At 44.7% G+C, this 24,736-nt stretch overlaps 1 protein-coding gene across 1 annotated transcript in view; it reads left to right on the forward strand.

Annotated features, from left to right (window-relative positions):
* The window catches only part of LOC126547205 (cholesterol 7-desaturase nvd-like), a 59,200-nt gene extending 34,712 nt beyond the window's left edge, over nucleotides 1–24,488 (forward strand). The window contains exon 8 of the mRNA XM_072288059.1: nucleotides 22,961–24,488. Within this exon, the coding sequence (XP_072144160.1) occupies nucleotides 22,961–23,125 (165 nt within the window). The 3' untranslated portion in view covers nucleotides 23,126–24,488. The remainder of the gene's footprint in view (nucleotides 1–22,960) is intronic.
* The last annotated feature ends 248 nt before the right edge of the window (nucleotides 24,489–24,736 follow it).

Below are 24,736 nucleotides of genomic sequence, written 5' to 3' on the forward strand. Positions count from 1 at the left end.
TCAGGTAATGTGCGGGACCAGTTACCGTCACCGACAAAGATCACGTACTCGTGACGCCTACGGCACAAAAGATCTTTACGTCGGCCGCCAAGGTTTGTGAGTGGTGGCGCCGGCTAAACCTCCCAAGTTTAGTTCTAATAGAACACATAAATACCCAAGAAAATGGATGAGGAAACCGCGCCGCGGTAGTTGAAGTGGTTAGAGCATCGCACGCGCAATGAGAAAGCGCGAGATCATTCCCCACCTGCGTCAAGTTGTTTTTTCATCCACTTTCATTGTCATTATTTATCATTTTTTCAATTCAATTATTAAGTACAAGTAATTTTCCCTATGTTTTCCTTGGTGTCTTTGTTTGTTGGCTTCTCATGATATGATTAATAAAAATCGGGCCCCTCGGTTAGCCCCCTTCTCGTTCTTACACAACGAGGGTCTCGAATCCGGCAACATTGATGCCTTGAGGTAGCATGTGCCGGTTTATTGATCAGTTGCCTTCACCCAGAAAGATCACGTACTCGTGGCGCCTGCGGCAGAAAGGGTGTTCCACACCCGCCGCCAAGGTTTGTGAGTGCCCTTAAAAATTTTTTTAATGTGCTTTTTTTAGTAAGTCTTGAATTTGCTCTATACAACTCTATTGGGTTTATTTTGATTGCCTATAGAATTTTCCTATAGAGTTCCAAAAGTTATTTGGCTATCGCATTCTTATAGGAACCCTAAAGACACGTTTCTATAGAATCGCTGAATGGACTTGCTTTAAGTATCCTAAAGACAAATTTCTAGAGAACATTTCGATTGAATTGCTTTAGAGATGCTAAAGACAAATTTCTGTCGAACATTTCTATCGATTTGCTTTACAGAGGCTAACGACAGATTTCTATACAACATTTCTATCGAGTTGCTTTAGAGATGCTAAATACATATTTCTATAGAATATTTCTATCGAGTTGCTTTAGAGATGCTGACAAATTTCTATAGAAAATTTATATCGAGTCGCTTTAGAGATGCTAAAGACAAATTTCTATAGAATGTTTCTATGGAGTTGCTTTGAATATGCTAAAGACAAATTCCTGTAAAATATTTATATGCAGTTGCTTTCGAGTCCCTACAGGCAAATGCCTATAGAAGCTAGGCTGATGTGTGTAAAGTGCTGCAATTTACCAAGGTTCTAGAGAACTATACTGTGGCCAATAAGTACTACACTAAATGCAGTGGCAAAAAAATTGGTACTAGCACCACAAAGTATTCAGTTTGAAATGTTTATTGCACTTCAGACTAGATACATGCTTCATTTATGTTACATACACGCTTCAGACCAGAACTTGCAACACACAAACTGTAGCTGCCAACATGCTTTTTGGGTCAAGCTGGTGGTGCTAACGCCCGAAACATGAGGTAAAGAAATCAGTGGCAGCGTTGATTACAGTGGACACCTGGCAAGCATAACAGGCTTGACTAGGTCAAGAAAGCTTACCACTGAAACTGCAAAAGGACCGCCTGTTCCAGAAGTGTAAAATAAATGCTTGGGTACTAAAGCTTGAAAATAAACTGATATGAATGTGCACTGCAATGTTGTGTCAGGCAGACGAAACCATACAGCATTTTAGTCTATGTTTAAGTGCAAAAATAACACTGGCAGTCCCTGCAAAAATGTGGCAAATATGGTCTTCATAGATAAGTACACCATATACCGAAACCATACAGCATTTTAGTCTATGTTTATGTGTAAAATTAACACTGGCAGTCCCTGCAAAACTGTGGCAAATAGTGGTCTTCATAGAGAAGTAAACCATATATCGTACAAAGTTTAAAAGCTTGAATTTCGTTGTAAGGAAGCAATCAGAAGATCAGAGCCAATATTCTAAAATTAGGGTGAGAAACACGAACTAAACCGACACACGCAATGCCTAAAAAAAGTTTTTGCTCGGGAGCTCCTATGTAATGCACATGAACAATAAAATCGTTTTTCTCGCCAGCTATGGGACCGAATTTGATGAGGTTTGATACATAAAAACATTTTAAAATCATAGTTTTTACATTAACGCCATCAATTCTTATTAAAAATTGCTGAAAATAGCAAAACTTGAAGGAAAAAAACTTACTCAGTTTGGAACTGTATATAACAAATAAAAAGAACTAGCACAATTCCGTTAATTCTGTAAATTTTTCTACTCAAGTACATCCAAAATGAAGAAATGCTTTTGAGGCAACCACCGGACAAATTTGAATTAAGTCTGTGGCACTTGAGAAAGGTAAATTCCACTCGTTGCAGGAAGAACAATTTCATTTAGAGCCTAAAGGTAATACTTTTGAAAATTGGCAGGTTTAAGAAAAATAACTCCACGAACCTTAATAATTCACGTCTCTGTGCCAAAAACAGATATGGCAGTTCTGCAGACTCCATCTGCTACGTCTAAAGTCAACAAATTTGATATATGAACTTACAGCTTACATGAAATTGTTTCAATGTTTGAGAGTTTTGCGCATCTACTCACAAATTAGTGATTGTATATTAGAGCAGCATATGATATCTCAAATTTGCCAGATTAAATTATGGTATTAGGTGCAATAGAAATGTGATCTCGTTTTTTACTTATGAGTAAGGTTTGTTAACCTTACAGCTTTGTTTCTTCAAATTTACAGTTTTCATGAATTCGTACAAAAGCCGACTAGTTGCCTAAAAACGTTTAATCATGGTACTGTGCTACGTGAATTATGCTTTTTCGAATAACACGTTTACTTTGATGCAACGATATTTCTTTGCTTTACCTGATTCCTTGCTGGAAACCTGTAAAGCATTCATGAGATATGAATGAATAAATATTAAATGAATAAGTAAACAAATACATATTGCGGTTTGTCTTAGCATTCCACAACCACCATGACCTGTATGGAGCTTTGGCTGCTGCTTACATGTTGCAAGTTCATTCTTACATGATCACCTGCTATTTCACTTCCCGGGCAAGGAGCGAGGAAAGGCTGATTTTTAGCCTCATTTGGTCCGTCTAGTAATCGGCGACGGTGGAGCCTGCAAAATACAATTGAAATTAATTTTCAAAAGGTGTAATGAACGTTCAGCTCTAATGTATCAGCAGGCACAAACATGCCACAAATATGTATATAGTTGTAGCACTATGCTAACTTTCACTTCAGTATTTCAGAAAAAAATTATTAAAAAAATGGCAGAACGCCCCACATCCCTGACCACTCTGCCAAAGAGGGGCAGTTCTTTTGAGAATCACTTTTCAGAATATTTTCATTTTCCCAAGATTCTGTAACATTAGCACTGAGCTAATGTGCCTGACACTAGAATATCATTGCGAATAACAAAAGATGTATCTCCAAACGACAAGAGCCCAGCCACACATTAATCTCATCTTCCAATGACAACACATTCCCATTTATAACATAAGCTGCTGGCTTATGTTATAAATGGGAATAGAAGCCAGTATAATTACCTACTGGCTTCTATTGTTGAGCGGTAGAGAAAATTAATATTCCATCCACTGTTAGCCATAGTTGGTACGTACTATGCTTAATATGCCAGTAATAAATTTCTCACGTGGAGCTTTAGATTGAGCAATCATGATAGTGCATGTAACCATTGCATAAAGACAAATAATGTTTTATTATTCTTCTCGCAAATTGTGTTCGAAAACTGCCAATTTGTGGTATTTGGAACACAGTCGTAGTGTCGCTCTCAGACACAGTGGGCACAGTATATTTGCGCTTTTTGAGTTATCAAACCAATTCGTTTCTAATCTAGTACGGGCATGTACACTGATGTGTATCCTGAGCGCAATGATGAGAATTCCTAATTGTAATTAAAAAGTTAATTAAGTTTTAATTAAAAAGGGTCCTTCTTGCAACATAGCATGTGAAAAATAGAAAACAAGAATTATACTCAGAAATTACGTAAACTGGAAAATTGATTGCATAACTGCGCTATAGGTCAAGCAGAAGATTTGGCAAGAAATAAGGTGCCTGAAACTAGCAGCAACAAACAAATTTGTTACTACTCGAGGTTGCAGCGAATTCAGTAAACAGATTGTGACCCACTGTTTTTATGTGGTATTTCTCAGCAATCTTTTTGGTCAATTTGTCGCCGTAGGTGAACAAAACAGATGAACAGTCCGGCGCGCAGCCTTTTAGATACGGGACCTTTTCTTGAGCCTACTTCGAGTTCACCAGACCACATCGAATCGCGTCACAGCTAATTAGGGAGCGCAGAAGCACATCTGCCCCGTTCCCGAGGCGCGGTACGTGCAAACGAGTTGGCGTCCCGTACCTCGTGCGCCGCAGGTGGAGCTATTCACTGCTTGACTCTTCCCGAAAGTGTAGCGGGAGCCTGGGGCTCTATAACGTAAAACTATTCCAATATGTTTCTATTCCAATCTCCTGACGTCAAATTTGCGTAACCACCAACGCAAGCACCGGGCGGGCACCCGCAGGGTTGTCTGAACAGACCAATCAAACGCTCTCCTCGTTCATAGGAGGTCACTTTCGTTTGCTTCGAAAACGAATAACATTGCCTACACTGAGCGGCTTGTCGTATCTAATTGGCTGACAAGAGGCGAGGAGAACGCTCAAGTGGAGAGGGATTCGATGGGGCCGAGCCACTGCACTGAAAGTCTATTACCGGATGAAGAGGGTGGTGCCGGCGTCTACGATTGGTCGGCTTTCCCTTACTTAACTTGCGGTGGCTGGTCGAAAATCGCGGTGGCATGCAACGGAAGCTCAAGAATGACGTTAAAACGGACCCTCAGCAAAGAAGAGTTGGCAGAATGAGGGGGTAAACGTGCCGAAAGTACTCGAAAACGTTACACGGCCACGCAAGAAGTTTTATTATACCCAAATACACTCATGCTCTCCGGCAGGTGCGAGGAGCCGGCGTCTGAGCGATCGGCGGCAGCCATCTTCTATTCCTTTCGGAACGGGGCAGCCTGCGGCTATTCCGAAGAAAATAATTTTTGTTCGGCATATTAATGTATCTTTATCCCGTACACGTCACTTTGACGCGGTCAGTTCTTGCGGTTCTGTGGCGTCACGTGACAGGCAGGTGAAGTGGGTGCAGCCCGAAAACGTTTTACCAATAGTGGTGGGCTAATGGTGAAAAGGGGTCGAATCAGAAATAACTGTTTTTCTTTTTTCTGTCAAATCATGCATAATCACTGTGTACACATCATATCAGATGGGGAGGTATCGTGGTTTTCGTGACGTCGCGTGACAGACAGGTGAAGTGGGGGTGGTCGAAAAAAGTTTTTGACCAATCGTGGAGGGCTGATAGCAGAATTGGAATAGAAAAGTTTGGAATAGTTTTACGTTATAGCGCCCCTGGCACGGTTCCAGGTAACACAGGGCCCGAGCAAAGCTGCTTTGCAGCACTGAAACGTCGCCCCCTTCCGCCTATTGTGACGGCGCTTGCAAGTCAGGATGGCAATACCGCAGAGAGAAGCAAGCCCTCGGACAATTAAGGCCCAAGGAGCGACCCTGTGCGCCGGGTGTGACACAATTGCACGGGCGCCTACCATTGGCCGAAAATGACGACACCTGAGCGGGCTCGCCGATTGGCCGAAAATGGCGTCACCTGAGCGGGCTCGCCGATTGGCCGAACGTGACGTGACTTCGAGACACCGAAGGGCTTAAAAGACACAGACCGGGAGCAGCAACGGAGCATCCCTTCATTCATCTCTTTCGAGCTTCTTGCCACGGGCCGCAGCGTCCGAGTCGCTGCCGGCCCGTAATGACTGTATGACTGTTAATTTCTTTGTACTCTCACTAAATAATGTAAATAAACCTCCAGCTTTCATCTCAAAGTCCTCCTCAACCTCGGCCAACTCCCGCACCCAACGACAAGGTCCAAAAATCTGGGGGACAGCAATTCGTATTGTCCTCCAGATCCAACAACTGGTGGCAGCGCTAGGGATGAACCTTCGTCCAAGGAAGTTCCAACAACTGGTGGCAGCGCTACGGATGAACCTTCGTCGAGAGAAATCCTAACGAACTGGGAACAGCGAAGAAGAAAGAGCCGTCGACCCAGAGAGTCCTGAGGAACCCGGAACAGCGAAAAAGAGCCTTCGTCCAGAGTAGTCCTGAGTAACTGGGAACAGCGAAGCAGAGCGAGCCTTCGACCCAGAGAGTCCTGAGGAACCGGGAAGAGCGGACCGATGAACCAGATGGCAGGGTGCTGCAACCGTGAGTGAGCGCGTGGTTTTTTTCCTTTTGATTCGCCAGACTTCAAATGTTGTGTGTTTATTTTGATAGTTCTAGGAATCGGGAATTTGTTACAGATTGTGTTTGCACAAATTAATTAAGGAAAACAGTTCTAACCACCAGTCGAGGCAGCTGCCATGGATCTTAGAAGGTTAACGAGGTTAGACTTGTTGGTGTGCAACGATTTGAGAGTTGAGGTGGACGAACAGATGAAAAAGCCAGCTATCATAAAGGAGATTCAAGATAGTGGCAATGATGATGAAAGCATTAAGATTGCTTGGGAGGTGATACAAGTACCACAGGAGCGTGAGCGTCGTGAACGTAAGGGTGAGCGCCAAGAACTTAAGATTAAGTGTGAGCGTCAAGAACGTGAGCGTGAGCAAAAGTACGAGAAAGAGAAGGCAGCATTGGAAAAACAGATACAATATTTTCAGCAGTTAAAGGAACAAAGACAACGCCTGTCTGAAAATTCTGCAGGCAGTACAGAGGAAAAGAATGAGGAAGTATCTGGCGGATTTTCACAAAAAGCCGACGAGAAGAGTAGTACCTGGGAAAGTAGCGGCACATTCGTAGGTGAACGGAAAAAGCGAGCAGCTAACGATGCCTTAGAGGCAGCAGAGGCCGTTAAAGGCCAGAGTGAGAGCGACGAGGTGCTGTGCCAACAGAGGACTGTAGAGACAGCTAGGCCAGCTGCGAACAAATTGGCACAGTTACCGCGCGTGTGCGTCGCTTGTAACGTTAGCGAGGTTGCCAACGAGGTAGAGAGTGCTGTTGACCCGACAGACGCGAGCACCCATGTCGAGCCACATCTGCAGGCCGAAGTGAAGTGCCAGCTGGACGATGCAGTTGAGGGTAGTTCTTAGGATTGCGAGCTACGTAGCTCAAGGGACGACAACTGCATTGTTCAAGGATCGGTGCGGCTCTCCGCCAGTCTAGGTAGCCAAGAGAGGGGTGATTTAGTTAGGAATCACTCAGACTGTGCGGGTAAGAGACCGATCCGGGCCGACGAAATGTGTACCGGCCAGCACGAGGCGCGAGAAGGCGGCATGAGAGGGAATTCAAAGAAAAAGCGCCGCAGAAAGAAGCGCCGTAAAGATAGGAATGCGGTGACTAATGTAGCGCAGCCAAAGACGACGAGAGACCCATAAGGGCAGGGCGCGAGGAAAAGAAAGTTGCGGTCGTCGTTGACGATGTTGGCGCATCAAACACGTTCGAGCCACCGGTCAAAAGGAGACCGAGAAACATGTTCTGCACGGACGCGGACAAAGGGCACGGGACAGTTATGTTCCTTGTCGGTCCGTCGTTCTTTTCGAAGTTCAGCGTGTAGTACAAAGAAGCGCAAGGTGGCAAGACGAGACCAGGTGGTAGGGAGTCACGACGCGGTCAGTCGAGTTCGTGATGAAAGAGGGGCGCCAGGACGCAAATTGGCAGGAGACTGTAACGTCTTGGAGGAACTGATAGTGAGTCAGCCCTTTTGTTGTTCCTCGGTAGCCAGTATAGCTTTCGAACCGCGACCACCTCGAGTACGGCTCAAAAGGATGAGTCAGTCGTAAACATTTGGAACGGGAGGCCAAGAGAGCTTCCGTAGAAGTAAAATGTGTCATTTTGTTTTATTTGTGAGCATTTGAAAATTTCGCGATTTAAGTTTCTTTCAATATGTAAAAGTATGAGCTTTGTTTGTGTTTTTGTTTGAGAAGCTCCGAGTTGAAAGACGCGTTTTAAGTAAACCTGTAGTTTAGCGTGTTGTTAGTTAATGAGTAAATAGGCTTTCTTTTTTGTGTGCGTGAGTAACCTGAAGGTCAAGGTTATCGTTGAGAGGCCTATCGTAACGCGTGTGTGTATTAGTTAACCTTCCTTTTTTATGTGCTTTTTTATTTTCTAAGGTTAAGCGCGTAGATTTTCAGTAAGTGGGTGATTTGCACTGAGAAGCGTTCTTATTTCCATTAGCGCGTGTCCTTGTGCGGACGGAGGAAAGCAGATTGTTAACGAATGGGTTGCTCGTGTGTGTTGAGGGCAGCCGTATTCTGACTTCTCTAGTGAGCGTGCGTGGAACGAGTTATTAGGAGAGGCATTTATTAAAGGGTTCTGCGGAGTACATAAGTTACGCAAATTAAGTTCTTGTTTAGGTTACGTGTCCTGTAGATACTAAAGGAAGAAACGTAAGTAAGCATAATGAAACGTTTGCCTATGACGCAAGTACGTGTTCTGAATAGTGACCACAAAGCTAGAGCGCTCGTGATTACGTACTTGTGGAGTTGGCCAGACTGTTCAGTGGCAACAGTACGTGAGATAAGTACGCCACTGCGATTGGTTAGAAACATGCTGTTCGTGAAGTTAGGCCGCTTAAGTTATGTTCGGCTGTTTTCGTTTGTTGTTTCCAACGACAACGGCCCTTTGTTTTGCAACAACAATGTCACTCTGGCCTTGTTGGCATTCGGGGAGAAATGGATAGCGGTTTGGATAGGTGGTTGGAACTGCTTTGTCAAAATTGGGGAAATAAAAGATCAGGGTTCATTTTGACTCACAATAGCCTGGCGAGTCAGGGGTGAAGAGCCTGCGCTTACACGTGGTGCAGCGCTGTGTTGTTTTGTTTGTTTGACGTACGTTCTCCAGGGCCCAGCATCCAGAAGTTCGTCAAACGAGGCTTGACACCAGTACCCTACAGGTTCTTTCAGCGTTCCTCATGGCCAGCGAATTGATTTCACCGGCCATTCCGAACTTCTGGGGCGAGGAGGAGCTGTTAGATACGGGACCTTTTCTTGAGCCTACTTCGAGTTCACCAGACAACATCGAATCGCGTCACAGCTAATTAGGGAGCGCAGAAGCACATCTACCCCGTTCCCGAGGCGCGGTACGTGCAAACGAGTTGGCGTCCCGCACCTCGTGCGCCGCAGGTGGAGCTATTCACTGCTTGACTCTTGCCGAAAGTGTAGCGGGAGCCTGGCACGGTTCCAGGTAACGCAGGTCCCGAGCAAAGCTGCTTTGCAGCACTGAAACGTCGCCCCGTTCCGCCTATTGTGACGGCACTTGCAAGCCAGCAAGGCAATACCGCAGAGAGAAGTAAGCCCTCGGACAATTGGAGCCCAAGGAGCGACCCTCTGCGCCGGCTGTGACACAATCGCACGGGCGCCTACCATTGGCCGAAAATGACGACACCTGAGCGAACTCGCCGATTGGCCGAAAATGGCGTCACCTGAGCGGGCTCTCCGATTGGCCGAACGTGACGTGACTTCGAGACACCGAAGGGCTTAAAAGCCAGAGACCGCGAGCAGCAAAAGAGCATTCCTTCTTTCATCTTTTTCAAGCTTCTTGCCACGGGCCGCAGCGTCCGAGTCGCTGCCGGCCCGTAATTACTTTATGACTGTTAGTTTCTTTGTACTCTCACTGTAAATAATGTAAATAAACCTCCAGCTTTCATCTGAAAGTCCTCCTCAACCTCCGCCAACTCCCGCACCCAACAGCAAGGTCCAAAATCTGGGGGACAGCAATTGGTATTGTCCTCCAAATCCAACAAATGGTGGCAGCGGCGAGATCGTCCGACAACCCCAACAAGCCCCAGTCCCATCGGTGCATGCTCAAGTCAGACGAGCATACTGGTCCCTTGAGTTAATTATGGTGCTCCCCTAGGCACATGTTGATGCGCCGGCCAGTGTGCATGTACATTTGTACATTTGACGAAATATACACATAATCACAAGGAATAGACTACACTACCCCTGACAGACACAAGATAAATTTGGTGGTATATTTAAAAAAATTAAATTATGGTGTTTTATGTGCCAAAACCACGATCTCATTATGAGGCACGCCATAGTGGGGGAATCCGGAAATATCCGGTTTGCGTTGTAGGCGGATAAGGAGCAGGGGCTATGTTCATCTTAACAGAAGAGCACACGACGCTCGCAAAAGAGTATGCTATGAGCGAATACACCTTCCGTTGCTTTTTACATGGATGCACTCTGCAACACAGAGCCGAGCAACGTTTGCGTCGGCGCTCCCATGAGATTATTAGCCCATTGGATAGCTGTAAATTCTTTCTTCCAGTTCGCTCATGTTTGCAGAATAACACAGTAAGAATAAGAGAGTCGTGAGTATACTTGCCATATATTCGATCCTTGTCACAGAGGCTTCAGAAAATAGGTAAGCGCCGTGTACACGGTCAGCAATAAGCTAAGAACTAAATGCGCTGCCGTACAGTAAAAGAAACAGCAGATGAATGGCAAAACAAGACCTGACAAGCGCTATGCTAAGCATATATACTAAGAAGTATGTAGAATGTCGCATTGAAGGAGTTGATCAAGTTCTTTTTGGCTGTCGTATCATAGGAAGCCAACAAACACTGACACCAGTGACAACATACGGGAAATTACTTGTGCTTAATAAATGAAATAAAGAAACAATAAATTAATGGCAATGAAAGTGGATGAAAAAAAAATTAAAATTAAATTATGGGGCTTTACGCGCCAAAACCACTTTCTGATTATGAGGCACGCCGTAGTGGAGGACTCCGGAAATTTCGACCACCTGGGGTTCTTTCGTGCACCTAAATCGAAGTACATGGGTGTTTTCGCATTTCGCCCCCATCAAAATGCGGCCGCCGTGGCCGGGATTCGATCCCGCGACTTCGTGCTTCGTAATCCAACACCATAGCGACTAAGCAACCACGGCAGGTTTAGTGGTATTTTTAAACAAGTCTTCCTTGTCGGGATGCCTCTATATCCAGTCAAAAATAAAGTATGCAGAATATGCATGGCAGTGCGCAAGTGAATTGAGAATGGCAAGCAGGCAAGGGAGGCTTGCTCGTTGAAGGATACCACAAAATTTTTCCAGCGTGAGTCATAAAGAGTGTACGGTATCCCTTTTACACGTGGTCAAACATACATAGGGCAAACTGGCCGGTGCCTTGTCATGTGCTTAAGAATTAATAAAGGGAAAATGAGACATCCACCCGTTCGTAGCAATTGCTACAAAGGAAACCCATACGGGTTCCTTCGTCCTGGTCGGGAACAAATTTCCGGAATGTCCGGTCCGGTTTCTGCAAGACTATTACGTGATGGTGCCTAAGAGATCACCATATTTCATTCAAAAGACCAGTATGGCTGTCCAACTTGGCCGTACATTTCCACAACGGGTCTTCATGTAGGATTATAATCGTTCATCTGTTTTCATCCACCGTAGAAAAATTACCAGTGAAATCAGTGAGGCATACCACATATATAGCAAGACATGTTAGCGACCCGCCACTTTTAATGCAACAACAAAAAAAGTCATCCTGTGTAGATGACAAGGAATCGAAATCAGTCTGTGCCTATTTACTACTGAAGTAAATGCAGCATAGAGAATACCGACCTTCATATTAATTTTCAAGAAGTTCAAGCTCATCAAATGTGTATTTGCCAGTGGCTGTTATTATGGGAACAAGACAGAAATAAGAAAACTGAACATCTCAATGATAAGCAATGCTGTGCACACTGCGTGCTTAGACCTGAGACATATTTAGCCCACTACACTTCGAATTCTTACATGCACAGAAAACTGCACGTGATTGCAGCACAAACAAAAGAAATACATAAATAAAAGATACAGCATAAGAAATACTTTTCAAATAATAAAACCAATATAAAAAGTGATAAATATACTATGTACAAAGCAAAAATAAAATTTAGCTTGCAGCCAAGCAACTTATGCAAGAAAAAATAATAAACATCAGGAAAGGTTAGGTATAGTTTTGTACAGAACACCATAATGTGGGCGTAATGGCTATGCACATAAATAAGTCGCAAGCTCAATAAATGTGCATAAATATTTATCCTCTTTAGTAAGCTGCGTTAAGTAATGTGTTGATAAACTTCACCATGAATGATACCAAGCCCACCTTTTGGAACACGTACACTTCAACATGGCCATCCAGATCACACGTCATGCTGCTGCAGCCACGGGGTCTGCATTTCTGGGGGCTCCTCGATCTTGCGGTTTGTGTTGTGGGTCACGATCTCACTACTACAAAATAAGTTCTGTGTTAGCTTATAGCAGTGGCACAATAATGCTGTCATATCATGAACACATGCAAGCAGCACCTAAAGAGTCACAAAAACAATGTTAGCACTAATGTGGCACGATAGGAAAAGGTTGAAATGGTCGAATATCATGATAATAGAGACCTCTTCATCAAAGTAAAATTTTGTGCACGCCGCAACAGTACATTACAAAGTAATCTTGTTTTTTTTTTCATTACTTTCTCCTGTCATGTTTGGTTAAGTCAAAGTTATGTCAATGCATCTTGTCTTGAAAATAAAGCTGTATTAGCAGCAAGCTGTGATTAGCTTACATTTTTTCCCTAGAACGGTTCGTTAACCGAAAACCTCGTAAGCAGAGATTGTGCACAACGTCGACGAATTTATAAGCGAGGAAACGTCATTGAAGAAAGAATCGGTCAAGAGGTAGATGGGTGGTTACTACGCAACTTTAGCAGACAAGCGGGAGCTCAAGCACAGGTTGTTAGATATGGAGCTGTTTCCTGCGCCTACTTCGAGTTCCCCCGGACCACATCGAATCGCAGCACATTCCAGAGGATCGCTCGAGCCAACAAGTTCACGTGCCAACAAGTTCGTACGCCGCCGGTAGCTATTCAATGCTTGAGTTTTCCAGAAAACGAAGGGATGGCCCGGCATTGTTGCAAGGAAAGTGGGTCCCGAAGCAAGACGGCCGCGATGTACCGGGAAGGCCCAAGCGTCCCCCTTTCTCGCCTTTGAAGAAGGCATTTGCCACCACAGCAGGGCCGTACCACCGGGAGCAGGTGAGCCCTCGGACAATGGAGCCCAATCGTCCCCCTTTTCCGCCTTTGAAGAGAGCATTGCACCACAGCAAGGCAAGACCGCGGGGAGCCGCCGGGTGTGACATCACCGCACGGGTGCCTACCATTGGCCGAAGGTGGCGTCATCGGAGCGGGCTCTCCCATTGGCCGAACATGACGCGACTTCCAGTCCTCGAAGGGTTTAAAAGAAGCATTCCAGAGAGACCAGAGCATTCCCTGATTGACCTCTCTCGAACTTCTTGCCGCGGGCCGCAGCGTCCGAGTTGCTGCCGGCCCGTAATGACTGTACGTCTGTTACTTGACTCTCACCTCTCTGTATATAATGTAAAATAAACCTCCCAAGTTTTGTTTTTCATCCCGAAGTCCGTCCCTCAACCCCTACAAGGTGCACAAGGTGAACACGATTTCCTAAACCCTTCTGAGCGGAAGGAAACGCTTATCAGGATTAGCAATTCCGCATTGTGGCAATGGAGTTGCGTAACGAAATTGTGACAACCAGCGCGCCGCAAGCATCAGCACAGGTTTCACCGTTGTCGTAGGTGTTCCATTTCCTACATTCGCAAGGCACTCTATGCACACACGTGAAGCGCGCACAACACGCATGAACGCACGTGTAGTTGGCGAGCACCATTGCTTACAGTTTTAACGGTATGATGGGGTCGAAAGGCGCTCTCCAAATTTCCAGGGCTGCGTCGACGATGTTACTCGCAGCGTACATGTCGTTGCGTAATGGACTTGCTGAGGCATGCTAATAATAAGCATTATTTCTTTGCGACGCCCAGCATGCTTTCCACGACAACCAGCAGAGACAAAGAGAACGCACTCCACGGCATTAAAATCGTTGGTCTAAATTTAGCTGGCGCGCCACGCATACAGCGAGTTTACAGCGAGACGCAAACCATCTTCTGGCACTTTCGTGCACGCTAACTACGTCTTATTTCATTACAGCAAACCTAAAAGCACACGATCAAACAAACGCATCGAAGCAGCTCGCACTACCGATTGAAGGCGGAGCAATAACAGCAAGCCTTATTTTACCGGTCGCGTGGATGGATGGATGGATGCTATGAGCGTCCCCTTTTGAACGGGCCGGTGGGTTGCGCTACCAAGTTCTCGCTATTATACTGCCTATTGTCCTACCTAGGTTAAACAAGAAAGAAGAAAAAAAAGACACTACGAACTCCCACAACCACATTTTTTGATCCCCTACTGTGAACTTTGCTTTTGTACGTCTCCATTTTTAGTCATTTCCCTACTTTTCTTCCCCCAATCCTCCAATCGCCTCTTACTAATCCCTATTGCGGACATGTTTGCTTTTCCACTGCTCTCGCTGAACCCAAGGGCTTCAAGGAGGCCAGTGGTACCTAAATCAACCGCTGAGCAGACGTCTTCACATTCTAATAAAACATGCTCCATAGTCTCCCTAGCTTTACCGTAGCAAGCACATGCTTCTTCTTCCTTCTTACATCTCGCTTGATAGGTGCGTGTTCTAAGGCATCCCGATCTCGCTTCGAAAGGTAAGGAGCTTCCCCATCATAAATGGTTTCTTTCCTGATTTCGTTTTTTCCTCTTAAGTAGTTACTCATGGCAGGTTTCTTTTTCATTGCCGCCACTTATGAGATTATTTCAGCCTCTCTGACTTTCCGCTTGACCTTCTTTGTTGCTGTGTTGCCCACCCTACAGGCCACATACTTGCTGGTAAGCTTTTTACTGCTGGTAGTTCTTTTCCTCCAGTGTGAATCAATGTTTTTCGTGTACAGATACCTCAACACTCTCCCAGTCCATTCACTTTCTTCCATATTCCTCAGACGTTCTTCATACTCAATTTTACTGCGAGCTTCCCTCACTTTGAAACTAGTCCAGCCCATATCCCTCTGCACAGCTTCATTTGTAGTCTTCCCGTGAGCGCCCACTGCGAGGCGTCCCACTGACCTTTGGTTCCCATCGAGTCCTGATTGTATCCCTGATTTAAAGCAAACAACCGCATTTCCAAAAGTAAGTACTGGAAACATTACACCTTTCCACATACCTCGGAGCCAGTGGCGTAGCCAGAAATTTCGTTCGTGGGGGGCTCACTTTGCAGCTCGGCCTCCTCCTTATAGAATTATAGAATTAGTCGAGGGATCGATTAGTCGAGAGTTATATATATATATATATATATATATATATATATATATATATATATATATATATATTTTCCCCTGGTCGTTGCATATGTACGAAAATGTAAACAAGGTTGTTGAATGACATTATATATATATATATATATATATATATATATATATATATATATATATATATATATATATATATATATATATATAATGTCATTCAACAACCTTGTTTACATTTTCGTACATATGCAACGACCAGGGGAAAATCTCGATGGCGCTGTCCTATGTTAGAATGTATTGCGCAGGAGCAGCTGTCACCGGTTGTGTATTGTAAATTGCTCCGAAATTATAGTCGCAACAAAGAGCACATATAAAAAGCAGGAGTTCTGCAAAATATACGAGGGCGAGTCAAATGAAAGTGAGCCAATGCGAATATATGACAAATGGGGTACTTTATTTAAAAGTAGTCACCACGAGTATTTAGACACTTTTCCTACAAACGAGTCGCGTAATTCCCGTCTCATAAAACGCCTTGGGTTGCTGCCTCAAAAATCTGTAAATGGCTACACGTCATCTTCCGACATGAATCTGGTTCCCTTGAGCAGTTTTTTCAAATTTTACCAAATGTGGAAGACGCAAGGCAACAGGTCTGGGCTGCATGAGGGATGTTGCAACGTTTCCCACTTGAACTTTGCCAGTTTTGTATTAACCACATCAGCGACGTGGGAACGGGCAATTTCGTGAAGCAAGATGTTCCCAATGCTCAATTTTCCACGTCGTTTGTTCTTGATTGCGACACACAGCCGATCCGACTTTTCACAACATCTGAAGTTATTTAGAGTCTCTCCAGGTTTAGAAAATTCGATCAATAATGGCCCCTAACGATCTAAAAAGAAGTCAACACTTCTCCGGCAGAAATGACGGCCTTTGTTTTCCTTGGGAGTGGTGAATTCAAATGTTTCCACTGGAAGCTTTGGCGTAGTGTTTCAGGCTAGTAGTAGCGGCACCATGAGTCACAATTGCAGACAAGAAGTCGTCATCCTCATCTGGGGTTCTTTGCCTTTCACTTAAATCTGAGTACATGGGTGTTTTCGCATTTCGCCTCCATCGAAATGCAGCTGCCGTGACTGGGATTCGATTCCGCGACCTCGTGCTCAGCAGCCCAACACCACAGCGACTGAGCAACCACGGCCTTTTCGCTTGTGTTGGAGGTGATTGCACGGTGGCTTTGGCCCGGCCATGGATCGTCTTTGTAACGTTCATGTCCTCCTTTGAACAGTTTGCTACAACGCTTCACAGTGGCCAATGAAACGCAATGTTCAGCGCATACGGCAGCCATACGGCGAATAATTTCTTTTTGGGAAACATGTTCATTTGTCAAAAACCTCACGACACCAAGCTGTTCAACTTTTGGAGTGTCCATTTTGTCACGCAACCATGTTCAACCCAGTGCATGAGAGCACTTTCATTTGACTCGCCTTCGTACATTAGAAATGCCAAGATACAATGGAATATACAAATGTGAATATACAGCTTGATACAGGGCAAAAAATTGTCACTGGAAACAAAGTTCACTGCGCATATACACAAAACCTCGCAACACGATATTTAAATATACGTATAGGTCTCCAATAAATCTACGTACCTATGAAAAGGTCACTATACATAATGCGTCAAACAAGGCAAATAAACAGGTTGCGCAACCACAGATTGACCGATTACAGCAGCACCCCCCTCCCTACACTCCCAAGATGTATCGCGTGCGGCGGAAGGCGGCGCGCTTCCCCCCCGCTTTTCTCCCTTGCACACACAAGACTGAGCCACCATCGTCGGCTCGCCCCCTCCCCCTTCCCCCCCATGCTTTCACTCGCACATAGAGCATGCGGCGCGCGGTCACGATGTTATCGCCCTTGGCCTTTATTTATACGGAACATGAGGGCAACGGCAGGAATGCGCCTGGACTCTTCATATAGCTGCTATTGCAATAATATAATAGTATCCGGCAACTGAAGCGTCCCGTGGCCCATAACTTTCCGCAAAAGAAGTAACAAAATCGAACTTTCACCATGCGACAATTCGCTGCGCCGCAACAATGTCTTCTTTTTTCCTTCTGTGGGGCGGGGGGCGGCGAAATAGAATAACGCAACTGAAAGCATGTTGGCTACAATCGAATGCCTACTTTGGGCACCTAATGTGGCTACCGAAGGAATATCGAAGAAAACGTGTGACGCTTGGTCCACAGAAAACCATGCGCATACTGCTCGGTATGCTACACCGGCGACACAAAACTTTCCGGAAAGGTTGCGCTCAAGCGAACGTGTTGCAATCTGTCGAGTACCCGCAGTGCTGGCGGCGAGCGACTAGGCATTGTTAATTTTTTTTTTTTGTCTGCTAGCAAGAAAGCGTCCAAAACTCTGCCAGGCGAAAATGCAGTCGGCCAGAGGAAAACGAACGCGCATCCAAGTGCGCCGCGCGGTTGTCGATGCAGCACGAGAAAAACGCATGCGCTCTGGCTGGATCGGCAGCCCGCGGGTTGCGAGAACAAAAAAAGAGAAAAGAATGAGAAAGAGGCTCAATGTATCCTCGCGAATAAAGTCTAGGTAGAAAAATAAATAAGAACTTAGTTACAATGGTGGCTTTAGTGTCTTGACATGGATGCTTTGGCGCAGGAGAAAAAAAAAATGTTCATATTCTTTTCTGTGACCTGACGGCACAAGTGAACCACCAAAACGCTTTGTCTCATCGGACCTCGCTGCGTGCTTTGTCAACTTGTCTGATAGTATGTTGATTTGGCTTATCTCATTGTATGGCCCAATGTACGACTTTAGAAAAGTCGATGCACCTTTGGCGTCAAATGTTTACAACAGCATTAAACCCACAAAGTTCCGGAATTGAAAACCTAAAGCACTACTTTGGAAATGTCAGTGGTCCTTTCGCATCAAAATGTTATGAGAACTTTATGCCCACAAAGTTTCAGAATTGAAATCCAAGCACTCCGTAGATTCCGCGGCCTCCGCGAGATGCCGAGACGAGCCCGCTCGCCATCAAAACGCCCTTGAAATTTTGTGCTCGGTGGGGCTCCTTGCGTTACGATATGCGACTCCCGATGCATGGGCGTTGCCGTGAAATCCAGCCCGATTTCGCAATGTTCGCGCTAAAATGTCTTTCAGCGTGAATTAAGTACATTCTAGACAAAATCGAGCATGATTTCCGGCGCCGGGAGTTGTTTTGTTCAGCGGCGCATGACAGCACGAAAAAATTTCGTGGGGGGCTGAAGCCCCATAAGCCCCCCCCCCCCCCCCCCCCCCCCTGGCTACGCCCCTGCTCGGAGCACCTCGTACTTATTGTATCCCCATAGCACTTTGTGCTTCATTATGGCTGCCATTTCTCTTCCCCTTCACTGTTATTGTTTTTTCCTGTGTTTCCAAATATCTATTGCCTTCGTTTATCCATATACCAAGGTATTTATATACTGTTACCCGAGGCATTTCCTGGCCCTGTATTGCCACTGTCTGTTCACTGTTTTCATTGAATACCATAACACCTGATTTTCTAACATTAAATTTCAAACCTGACATGTTGCCTTCCTGTCCAGAGATGTTAGCCAGACGTTGCAAATCAATTTGCTTGTTAGCTAGCAACACAATGTCATCCGCATAAAATAAACCTGGGGCTGCTGCTCTCCTACTGTACCCGCCTGTTTGTATGAGAGATTAAAGCCGATATTACTTCCTTTTAGCGCCCTGTCCATCCACACCATGTACATCATAAACAGCAGTGGGGATAAAGGGCACCCCTGCCTCAGTCCCTTGTTGATATCAACTTTCTCCTCGCTCCTCATCCCTTCCCATTCAACGCAAACAGTATTTTCTAGGTAAATCTCTCTCAAAAGCTGTAGACAATCGTCACCTAAACTTTCCCTTCCAGAATATTCCACAAAATGTTACGGTCTACGTTGTCATAGGCTCCTGTAATGTCTAAAAAGCCACATATAACGGTCTGCTTTCTACTTTTGATATTTTAATACAATAAGTAAGAACAAATAAGTTATCATCTAAACGCCTACTTATTCTGAAACCATGCTGAAGTTCTCACAAAATGTCATTATTATCTGCCCATGCTTGCAGTTTTAATTTGATTGCCTGCATTGCTAGCCTGTAAATTACCGATGCAATGGACCGATGTAATGGACCGGCGCCGAGAGCGCCGTCTGTATACTTGTGCGGCCGTTGTGGCCTCCGTGATGCCTGCAATAACAGCCGCTACAGCAGGTTTTGTGCCATTTTGGGCCCATCTAGATGCATATGTTGCGAGACAAAAAGAAGTATTGACATGTTTATATTGTTCGCTATAGTTTAGCGCAGAAATAAATGACATGACGTATTCTTGCTTTTGAATCGCTTATGCCGCACGCAGTCAGCAAAAGCATGGTCTTCAAGATCTGAACAAGCTCGCCTGAGCAAGCTATCGCTGGGGTGTGATTTGAACAATTTCAACTTCGGTCACTGGCCTTAAAGCCCAAAATGACGTTATGCTCAGCCGGAACTTGCACTACCTGCGGCGTCGCTTCGTTTCTCTTAGAAGTAACTTCCTACTCTTGTTTATATTTAACAAGAAATTGTTGACGCGATCTCGGAGGTACACGTGTGCAGTGTATGATGTTTCCGTGCGCCTTGTAAGTGTGTCCGTCGCATAGCAACAAATATATGATGGCATTTAATTTTGCTCATGAGGCGCACGTTACGCTTATGTGGTCCGTATCTTGCTTTTGTGGTGGTGTGTTTATCACGCGCGGATCGCGCTCATGTCGTCCATGCCTTCTGCGTGCATTGTGCGCCCCACCCAGATTCCTCGAAAAAAAAAAACTTGTCACATTTGTCACATTTAAGTGGTGTGGTCCAGAAATGTGCGGTGTCGTTTAATGTGTTTCCACCCCAAGTGCTGCAGCCACTGCATTTCAGCAAATAGAAGTGACGTGACTGCTTACGCGCAGTTTTGCTTAGTGTTTCTTGGTCATCTTTGTGATTTACCTGTATATGCGATAGAAAGCACAATACGCGCTTTCATGACATTAATTTAGTTTTTCTAATTTCGATTAGTGTCTTGTTTGCCTTCGTCAATGAGTGTCTTTCTAAAGGCGCTCTTGCTTGAAAGTAAAAACCTCTGAAATGGGGTTGAAATAATCAGACCTTTTGTTTCTCGAAAAGTGCGTGAGTGGTAATTTCACAAGAACTTAGTGATGCAGCTCTGTACATAGAATTAAAAAGGAAAATATCTAAACGTGCTAGAGTGCGTAAATCTTATCATGATGTGTCAATATATCAGTACGCTCTTAGTACGGTATACGCCTCGCACCACGTTAAGGGCAAATGCAATAGTCCAATTCGCTCTAAAGTAATGTACATCACTTCTTCATATCATTTGTTCCGTGTACAAAATTTTCCATGAGTGCACACCTTCTATTGAATGCTTATAGAGTGCAAATATAGAGCCATTTATTAGACAGGCCGCACTTAGGCTTCTTTATATGTCCTATAAACGTTCCTCTATAGAAGTCAGTACATAGGATGTCATATGATGGCACATCTTTAGAATGGGAATGGAGAGCCAGTCTATAGACAGGCCGCATTAGAAGTACTAAAAACGTTCTATAAACATTGTTCTATAAAATGTTGCACGTACGATGACAATAAACCCTCTATAGACCGCTTATAGAGTGTCAGTGGTAAGTCAGTCTATAGACAAGCCACATTAGAAGTGTTAAAAACGCTCTATGGACATTATTTTATAGAATTTAGTACATATGATATCAATACACCCTCTATAGAACGTCTATAGAGGGCGAATGGAGGGTCATTCTATAGACAGGTCGCGTTAGAAGTTTTAAATACATTCTATAAAATTTACATTCTATAAAAATTTCTTTATAGAATTTAGTACATATGACGTCAATACAACCTTTATTGCACATCTATTGTGTGTGAAATGACTTGTTTCTATAGACAGGTTTCTTTATACTTCTTATAGAGATTCTAGAAGACTCTATAGATCGCGAGTTCCTACAGAGTACCTTTTGACTCAATAGGAACTTATTAGGAGTTCTAAAGGAACTCCAAACCCATTTTCATAAGGGTGGTGGCGCTGGCTAACACTCTCAAGGTTACTTCTAGTAGAACCCATAAATACCCAAGAAAGTGGATGGGGAAACCGCGCCGCGGTAGCTCAGTTGGTTAGAGCATGGCACGCGTAATGCGAAGATTTGGGATCGTACCCTACGTACGGCAAGTTGTTTTCTCATCCACTTTCATTGCCCTTATTTATCATTTCTTTAATTCAATTAGTAAGTACAAGTAATTTCCCCTGTGTTTTCCTTGGTGTCTTTGTTTCTTGGCTTCTCATGATATGGAGCGCCCATGTATTTCGTACGACACTTTGTGATGTAATTTCTCGAAACTGGTGTCATCCTGCAGGTCCAGTTCAAGTGGATACATCTTGCAAATTGACCGGCTACAATGCGTAAATTTCAATACGTGACCTGAACTAACTAATGAAGAAGTTAGTTAATTATTGTAATAAGTTCAATGTATGTTTCGATTTCTCCTTCTAGTAACGTCCGCCTCTTCGAGTAATATAGGTCAAGAACAAGAATAATGATATCTGCCAGAGGCGATATGTAAAAATTCAGGAAAGCTTAAAAATGCTCACCCCGTATGTGAATGAATGGTGGGTAAAGCATAGAAGCCTCATACCGAAGGCAACGTTTCAACAAAGGATCTTCTCTTCGCTACGGTGCATGTACAGCACTTTTTGTTTTTTGTTCTAGAACATCAGATTATCACAAAACTTGATTTTGTGGTCTTTCCCTTTCTTTAAAAGGAGCTGCGTGCTCGTACGAGTTCTACACGAATATGCTCTCCTGAAGTAAGCATACGAGAATGATTTTAACTTTATTCAGCCAGAAAAGTTGTATAAAAGCCTACGACCCCAATTTCCCTGTCTTCGTTGGCCGCAATAGGTGGAATATATACTCGTATGTACACACATGTTAATGGAGCGCTTCAGCTGTACCTGAATAACTTCAATAGTATTTAAGCTGACAAAGAAAAGAGTGGCCGAAGATATAAGTAGGGAAAGTTTTTGCTTACGCTGGGCAAAAGTGGATATGTGTACGGAAGCAACAGTTTGGGCGACCGTGACAATACGCCGTAACTCGTGCCGCACGGGCTAATGTGTACACGCGTGTTCCTTTCCAAACTCGTCAGAATGTTGCGAGGCGTGATTTGTTGGCACTGGCTGGCATCAAAGAAAGATAAGGTCTTCTTGGGAGTATTAGTGTACCATGTGGTTTGCTGTTAAAACTGCACTACATTGGGGATCGGCCCACATTTTTAGAATGCATCCATCTCCGGGATGAGCCCATATTTTCCGTTCAGTAAAGCCGCACTCCCGATTCCAGTTTTAGGCAGGAAAAGTTTAAACGAGCACATCCATGCTTTATTTCGGTCTTTTTGGGCTAGTTACACATTATTACTGCTCGGTACATAGGTCTACGATAACTTGGTGCGTCTCCTTCGTTAAGAGTTTCATTTTGACGCCTTTTATCGTTGTCCTATGTGCACTAGAAGGCCTCGCATCGTTTAATTTGGTGTAACGAAGGCGGCCAGATACCCACATTCCACGAATCCCAAATCTGTCTCAAGTCTCCCGAGAACACCTTGTCCTCAATGAAAAAAGCGTGACGCTGTCGCTGTGCAACGCACCTTTTCCGCGCTCACAAAACAATAAGAAAGACATTCCTGCGACTGTTCTATACCGCTTTTTTCAGGTGGAGAGGGATATAGCCGTTTGGAATCACAAGACCTACCTCAAGCAGCCTGCCCTGGTCAAGGAAGACCGAATGATTGTGTCCTTCCGCAAATGGTTCTCGCAGTTCTACAGCGAAAGCAGCCCCAAGTGGCGCGAGGTTATGGAAATGAGTCTGGACTGGTGAACCCAATGAATTCAGTGCCGGCAAGAAAAGAAAAAAAATAACTGTGTCGACGCCACATTGCACGTGTTTTCACAGCAGCTGTCTTCTTGTAGCTGCAAGCTATGTCACTCGAAACGCGTAAACGACACCCTTCAGCAGTGGCATAGCTAGAATTTTTTTCATTTCTTTTTTTTTTTTTGGGGGGGGGGGGGGGGCGGCGTACCTGACCGGAGATGGTGCGTGGAGTAGGAGGGGAGATGGGCAGTCCGCATGGTGACAAAGAAATTTCGAGGTTGGTGGGCACGGGCACGTGTCCTGTACCCAGTGTGCCACCGCCTGGCTACGTCACTGCTCCTTCAGTCACATAATGTTTTGGGTGTTGTTTCCGTCCCTGGACGCCGCACTTTTGGACATTCAACTTTGGGCATTAGCGTGCAGCCAGTGCAAGACGATGGTGCCACATTGCAGCTCTGGATGATGAAGATGTGTGGTGTTTTGTGGGGCAAGGGCCAAGTATGGCCAAAGAACACCACTGCAGCTCTGGAATCGATTTACTTACGTGAATTTGGGCTGGTATTTTGTAGCGATGCCTTTTCCGATTCTATGCTTTTTCAGGCTTTTCGTGCTTGGCCAGTGGTCAGAGCGACGGTGTGCAACATTATCAACGGGATCAGGCGGCCGTGTGTGGTTGATGATAAGAATAGCATAGAATAAGGCATAAGGCATCGCTACAAAATAGCGGCCCTGATGCTGCCTTCACTTTTCACAAGGAGACAACTTCCTTGTCTGGTGGTTTTACAGGCCACCCGGAAATACAAATGTTATGCCATTGCTCAATTTGTCTCGGTCGCTTTCAGCCCTTTCTTCAGAAGCCGTTTTACTTGTAGAAGAGCTTAATATGGGGCTGACGTTGCTTGGCTTGAGATAAGTGTACCTGAGAACAATCACTCAGACTTACGACCTCTATCAGTTCGTTAATTTTTGTACGTATATTGGCTTTACAAGTAGAAATGTTCTGGATTTAGTGTTTGGTAAACGTTAGGAACCTAATTGAATCAGTCATCTCGACACCCGGTATCAGTGACCACAAAATAGTGGCAGCTACTGTGATATGCAAAAAATTGAGCTCAGTATGTCGCGCCCAAGAAATGTATACCTGTATGACAAGGGCAACTTTGATGCCATAAACGGCGATCTAGATGCGCGTCTGGGTTCGTTTATAAAACACAGTCGTGACTTGGAGATCAAAACATTGTGGTTACTGTTTAAATAAAAGTTAATGTCCGTAAGGAAGAAGTTTATTCCAATAAAAATTCTGACATTGAGTTCCCACAGTGATAGGGCTTGGATAACAATTATGGGGTTTTACGTGCGAGAACCACGACTTGATTATTAGACACGCCGTAGTTGGGGGAGGGGGGGGAGGGCTCCGAAATAATTTGGGCCACCTGCGGTTCTTTAACGTGCACCTAAATCTAAGTACATGGGCATTTTCGGCGCCATTAAAATGCAGCCGCCGTGGCCGGGATTCGATCCCGCGACATCGTGCTTAGCAGCCCAACACTATAGCCACTAAGCAACCACCGGTGGGAAAAAGCCTTAGATAAGTAGCAACCTGCGTGTCTCTCTCAA

This window comes from Dermacentor andersoni, chromosome 1 (genome assembly GCF_023375885.2).
Source record: "Dermacentor andersoni chromosome 1, qqDerAnde1_hic_scaffold, whole genome shotgun sequence".
Classification (NCBI taxonomy): domain Eukaryota; kingdom Metazoa; phylum Arthropoda; class Arachnida; order Ixodida; family Ixodidae; genus Dermacentor; species Dermacentor andersoni.